Below are 7022 nucleotides of genomic sequence, written 5' to 3' on the forward strand. Positions count from 1 at the left end.
CCCTGTCTTCTGATTTTCCTTCTATCTCTGTCCACTTAATCATTAATTTTGAGCCAAAATACCATGCTGCAGTTCATCTGAACTTCTTCCTTACCTGTGTGTGTCTTTTCCCCGAGGCTTCTGGGGAGCTGTCCTCCTCCCTCAGAGCTGAAAGGGCTTTTGAAGTGAAAGAAGCAACATGTTATTTTTTTTGATCTTGGAAAGAGATACGAAAACATGCCTCCTTTGATGTTCGTGACAAAGCTGCATGTGAATACTTTCATCATCTCAAAATGCTTTTATTCAATCTATGTTTACTGGTCTATTTCAGAAGTTTCTGATCATTTTGTTGGCTGAAATGCATACACTGATACAAAGATTGCATTCTAAAAGCATCTCAGAATACTGAATTGTGAACTGGAAGAGGTGCTAATCCCAGTAAAACTAATTGCAAAATTTTTAAATTACTTTAAGACAGAAAGCCTTGTTCTGGTACCTGCTGAAAATTTCAGAATGGTAAAAACAGTTCCTTCCTATATTACTGAGGGACTTTTCACTACATTCAGCTCTCAGTTATCAGATACGAATTAACCAGGCCCCACCATCTTCTAGCTGCTGTACAGTAGTTGGTTGGACAAAGGATTGCTTTCATGGAAGGCCCCCAGCTGCTCATTACTATTTGAACTTGCCCTGTTTTCTGCAGAGATCTGCTTGATCTGCTTATTAATTACAAGTGAAGGTACTAAATATGTTTTTACAGATTATTTCTAGGTGAATCGTATCATTTGTGCTTTGAACAGTTATTTCCCTCCAGAAAGCTGGCTAATTGATACAGAACCCAGATAAATGATGCACCAGCAGGCAGATAAAATTTTCAGAGAATGATAAGCTGCCATGGTGTGGAGAGCTTCACCACCCTCTTCCTTGTAATGCAGGTGCATTGATATGTCTCATGTTTCCTCCACTGAGCAGCAGTTTGATTCATCGCCATCCCTGCCACTATCCCGGGGACCTTTTCCAGGGAAGTGCAAATTACTGGTGTTTCTGTCAGAGTCCTGGTCCCTGAAGTATATAATATAAAACTCTTACATGTTCTGTTTGCGAGATACACACTGTCTTCCATTGGGCCTCAAATGGACAAAGAGCTGTATAACAGTTTTTCCCTTTCTTTTTTTTGGGCAGTGGAGAGTTAAAAGCAGCTGTCTGAATATATACAGCCAAAAGGAAATCCCAGTGTGTAGAAAACTACAAGTGCTGGGGCTAGAACTTACACAACTTGTTAACTGTAAGATAGTTTTGGAAGTCTGTCTAATCCTGCATGGAGTATTGTCCCCTTAAACTGCAGAATAAGCAGACTGGAGGATGTTTCAAGATCCAGCACTGCTTTGACCTTGTAGCCGTGGTTTAACCAGAACTCAGATTTAACAGGAGGTTTGAAGCTAAGAAGCTGTGTGGGTGTGAAAGGACAGACTGGACTGGGCGACTGCTACCCTTCTGGATATGTACTACAGTGAAATTTAAACAGCTTTTTTTCTGTCCACCTTCATTACAGTGATACATGCACTGGACACTTACAGATATGTCATTCTGGCTTCGGGAGAAACTAATGGATCCTATTTTTACTGTAGTTAAAAATCAGAAATTTTACATAGCACCTAGATCTGTAGAATGCCACACAGTACACCCACTACCCGTACTGACTAGTATAAATTTGCTTTAGATATGTGCAAGTGCATTTGGACTCAGACTTTGTGTATTTTGTTGTTTGGAGCAGCTCACACCCCAGTGTGGGGGGAGAGGGCAAAAATTTTCTCCTATTTTCTGAGGTTGTGTATATAATCCAGAAGCCAAGATGCTTGTTTTTAATACTCTGTTTTTAAAGACAACTTAAAATTGTTTACCAAGCATTGGAATGATACTGCCAAGTTCAGGGCTCTTTATGTTATATCTTTCCTGTATAAAATGAGTATTAAAGAAAAAAAAAGAGCAGCTAATGTTTTTAGTATGTTTCCTGTGTTCTTCCCTGTAGAACAAAATAACTAGATAATCCTCTGATAATCCTTAGCACAGGACTTGGAAAAGTGAAAACTACAAACCATTTACCATTTAATTTCCAAGCGTGTTTTTTTAAATCAACCTATATGGTACCTGAAATTTGCTTTTGTCAGTCTGCTTAACTGCCCAGGATTGATAATTCTCTGAACCTTCTGTTTGCTAACTTCGTACATATTCTGACGTACTTAAATTACTGAGATAGGCTTTTTTTTTCTTTTGTTTTAGTTGCGGGGGGAAAATCATTGAGGCAATATCAATTTCATATGGAAAGCTTTGCCAGAATTCCCTCTGTAAGTATGGGTGTTGAGGACTCCATGGGAAATCAAAAAAATGTTAATCCACACTCTGACCTTTTCAGCTGTTCATTGGACCACCTTACTAAAAACAACTGTTGCCCCTATGGAGGATCAGGTGACACCATGTCTGGAAATTTTTTTGGATCGGCTTTTCATTTCTGTTTAACTTACTTCTCAATTGTATAGCTATTTGAGTTCTATGCTGATTCTAACAGAATATTCTGTCTTGGGACCTGTAACAGTATACAGGCATGTAAAATGCATATGAACATTTTAAGTTACAGTAGCACTTGCCAGTTTTTTCAGCTTGTGCAATTTTGTTTTGCAATTGACTAGAGGCTGATTTCGTGCAGTATAAAAATATATGCAGCAGATCAGTTTCAGTGCTTTGAAACCTGTGCTGTTTCCCTTACTCTGTAGTGCATGTGAATCACTAGACATTGACAATATTTTTTTACCAGTGTTGGAGACAAAGCTTTGATCGCTTTTCTGTACACACAGCTTTTGCACTCCAAGTTAGCCTAAGCATCTCTAAGATTAACATCTTGCCAATACTAATATTCAACTGAAATTTATTTTAATAACTGCTGAACAGTCTTTAATCTTTGTTTCACTGAAAGGTGGAGCTACATAACTGTGTCCTTACATGCCTGAATACATATGTACACATGCATAGGGTGTAAGCTGCTTTCAGTTACATACTGCACAGTGTTTATTCCTTAAATGTGATATTTATCATCCAGTATGGGTGCTGGTACAAAAATACATTTTCAAATCATACACAATGTAAATTTGGATATTATCACTGAATTCTTTTTTATAAATCCTCCAATTGGGGTTCAAGCATTAATAGTTCCAGTTTAACTAGCTCTGTTAAAACATTTTAAAGAGGTTTTGGAAAAAATTGGATCATTTGTCTCTACTGTATTTGTGTTTTTCACTTTTCATCCCCTGCGTTTCCTAGTTCCAGCTGGGAGAAAAAGTGCTGCGTTACAGCTTTCTGTGCAGTATTTTTGGCCAAATCAAAAGCAGGAAGTACCAGAAAGTTCACAGAAGAGCCGATTCTTGTCAGATTTCTTGTCCAATTTTACAGACCAAGAGATTCAGATAAGATTTGACTAAGTATCTACACTATTAAATTTCTTTAGCATTGCCTGGAAAAATTACATTATGGGCATTTTTTGGTAAATGAGATTCTTTCTTCCTGCATATAACTTGTCCTTTAAGATAATTAAGGTGGCAAGATAATTCACGTAGATATTTTAAACAAACAGTTCCTTTTCCCAAAAATAATTTGCACAATTGCTATAGGCTAGATTAAACCTATTGAATTTTGTAGGCTAACCCTGTCCTTCCTTTGAGAGATGTGAGAGATTGCCAAGTATATGTCACTGCCCTAAAACATAGTACAAAATCCAGGTTGTTCAATAATTCAAACAGTATGGACAAAAAGACTTTGCTATGTGGTATTTTAGATAAGAAAATAATAGAGATATGCGTATGGCAAAAGGTAAGTTAAAGAAACTACTAAATACGAAATCGAAGAAAAGCAGCTTCATTACATAAATGAGTATTTTACTTAATTTCGGAGTAACAGATGTAGGTGCCCTAGTTATGTTCCAGATCTCATGGATGCTGGAAATGGGGTTTGTAAATTGCTTAGTGAAACAAAATAATTTGGAAGTAAACTGAGAATTTAAAATTTTTATAAAAATTAGCATAGCACTTTTGAGATATAATCTTAGTAGTATTCAAGTAATTTGCCTTTTGGTTCATCTTATCACATGAAAAGCTTCCTACTGACAGCCTCAGACTATGGTAGATTCTTAACTGCTCTAAATTTAGATAGTTTTATTGGATTTACCAGTATTTAGACGTAGCCATGAGGAGTTTTCACAAGGCATTTGCTCTGCTACACTCTATTTGGATACACGGCTGTTACAAATAACCTAGGACCCCAAATCACCGTGATTTGTCTTGTCTTCCAGGAATACACAAACCTAGAGTATAAATGATTTAAAGTTTTTAATTAAAAGGTTGAGCTGTTTGTTATAGCATTGGAACAAAAGACTGCCAACACAGTATACAACCTCATTTCAGGATCTTTAGTTGCTTAAATTCTCCAAAACATAGCCCAGATATCAGGACTGAGAATTCTGTGCCCACGATGAGCGTGCCAAAGGTTTGCTTCTTTTCTGAATTAATTATTTTTGTCTAACCTGTGAAAAAACTCTGCGAGTCAGTGACAGTTTTCACAGAAGAACAGATACAATCTGCATGTACTGTTGGAGCTGAGGTTTACTTAAAACTGCTAGTGTGCCTAATGCTCTATTGGGAGCCATGTATTTGGGGATTTAAAGGTAATTTCTCATCCTTCGTTCATACTTAATCAGCCATGGGATTAGATGCATGATTTATCTGTAATTGTTATTCCTGACTCTTCTAGAGGCAATGTCCTAAAATGTTTAATGACTTCTTTTTTGATCCTAACCAGCTGGCTGGCTGATCAGTCCCAAAGAATACAGATAGCTTAGCTCATAGAAGACCTGTTGAAGATGCAGAAACCAAATTATTTAATACAAGATAGGGGTCAAACATACTTTCTGTTCAATTCACAGTCTCTTGTATATAACTGTATAAATGTATATGTCACATTCAAAATCTTATGAGCACAGATGGCAGATGCAGTTAACAGTGCCAGAAGATCAGGTCCCCTTCCTAAGCTTTTACTATGACTATCAGAGCGTTTCAGCCAGCAAAATAGCTATCTCAATGTATTTTTAAAGTTACAGATCAGATGCACATCCAGCAGAGAAGTGTTTCTTTCTGTTGCTGTTCTCCTGAAATGCCAAGGGTGAAGTTGCATGACGGGAGAATGATCTGTATTTTGCTACCACTTCCTGAAAGGAAAAGTCTCACTTTCCTTAACATGGCCCCTCCCTTATACACAGACTCCCACGTTCAATGCACACTTTGGCTGATTTGAGTCAACCCATTACCCAAGCAGAAAACTCCCTCCTCTAAGGTTAGTTGTCTGCCAGGATGGCAATCTGAATTGCCATCTGACAAATGGTAAACTGAGTGCACAGGCTGGCAGTGAGGGGTGAGAGGGAGGTGGAAAAGCCTTTCAGATGAAGCGAACTATTAGAGTGGTTCAAGCCAGCTTCATATTGGGACCCCATATCTAAATGGTCTGAGTAGTGCTCTGAAATTAGCCACAGTGGAAAATAATAGGAGCAATCCCTCAGAGATAAAGAAGAGGTTAGTTGTTTTACAGCTTGGGAATTATTCTGGGTGAACACCTGGAAGCATACTGACCATCCCCTCTTTCCTTGGAGTCTGATACCCCTAAGTTTCTTTAGCCGAGAGAGACAGAGTAGACCTTCTTATAGCCTAAACATGAGAACAAATAGAAAGCAGTGATAAGTATTGCTGAACAAAACAAAACATCACCATATGTCAGCATAGGAAGCACATATACATCCACGTCAAAGGCATATTTGGAAAATACTAACATTAATGTGTGGTGAAGAACTTTTCTGTAATGAATGACCTGCTTCATTATTATTATTACTTATTACTGATATTATTTTTCTGCTCAAGCTGACTGTGACCCCCTATTGCTTTAATGATACTATGAATTTTCTATGTCTTTATTCTCATATCATCTGTTAACTATTTAAAACACTCCTATCCATTGTTTTCCTGTTATTAGGGGAAACCCTATCTTTTACCTTGTCTGGGTTTACTGATGAGCTGTACTACCAGTACACCTGTTACTGCAAAAATCACCAAAGTGAGCATTCAGCCAAGTTTAATGAGAAATCTCATTTTAAACATCCCATCAAAACCAAATAAAAGACAGACATGAGAGATACTGCTATTTCAGAAACTTGTTCAGGCTAAACAACACTTGTTTAGTAAATGCCAGTTACAGTCAGCTTTCCAAACACATTTCATCAATGTTTTCAATATATTTTTATTAATAAATAGCCTAGGAAAAGATTCTTCATGTTATAAAAGCTGCTATCTTGAGGCGACTATAGAAACAGCAGCTTCAAGAAGCTAACAGCAATGAAGTCTTGATAACCAGAAAAATCATCAACCCATCTGTCCCCATTTTCCTCTCCTAACATGACAAACACATGCTATATGCTTTGCTTTCATATGTTGAAAAACCTGTATAAAACCACAGTGAGGCTGTTGAACGGTGAGGATGTATTTCATAAGTCCTGAATATATCCATGAGATACCTGATATAATACCAGAAAACACTAAGGAAGAACACTGATAATATTTGAATGAAACTTGCAGTTTATAAACATGATTACAAAGATGACAGTGGCATAGCATTGAGCAGTATTAATTGAAACGCTGGCATTAAGACAGCACACAGCTAAGGTTCACCCTACACCCTTACTTCCTTTTGCTTATGCCTTAAAGTACAGAAACCTGTTGTAACTTGGTTGTTGCCACTTTTTAAAATCTTTTTTCAGAACACCCCAGGCTCATTCAGTGCTCACGATTTTATCCCCCATATTCAAAGCATGACCCTCCATCATCCAAATCACGAGGAAGAAAAAAAAACAACAAACAACAAAACAAAAACTATTTCCTTGCTGACATTTTTCATTATTTTGATGTCTGGCTGCTGGCGAAGACCTTTCGTCTCCACAACCCGCGCTATCCAAG

The 7022-nt window shown here is 37.5% G+C and overlaps 1 protein-coding gene across 4 annotated transcripts in view; it reads left to right on the top strand.

Moving 5' to 3' along the window:
- NUP37 (nucleoporin 37) overlaps positions 1 to 6929 on the top strand; it is a 38336-nt gene extending 31407 nt beyond the window's left edge. The window contains exons 10-11 of one of the 4 annotated variants that reach the window (XM_026119793.2): positions 2260 to 2324; positions 6827 to 6929. In XM_026119793.2, the coding sequence (XP_025975578.1) occupies positions 2260 to 2280 (21 nt within the window). In that variant the 3' untranslated portion in view covers positions 2281 to 2324; positions 6827 to 6929. Of the gene's footprint in view, positions 1 to 2259; positions 3238 to 3294; positions 6028 to 6826 lie in introns of those variants that run through there. The other 3 variants (XM_026119795.2, XM_026119794.2, XM_064513774.1) reach the window with 3 other exon arrangements.
- Positions 6930 to 7022: the final 93 nt, after the last annotated feature.

Source organism: Dromaius novaehollandiae, chromosome 1 (genome assembly GCF_036370855.1).
Source record: "Dromaius novaehollandiae isolate bDroNov1 chromosome 1, bDroNov1.hap1, whole genome shotgun sequence".
Lineage (NCBI taxonomy): Eukaryota > Metazoa > Chordata > Aves > Casuariiformes > Dromaiidae > Dromaius > Dromaius novaehollandiae.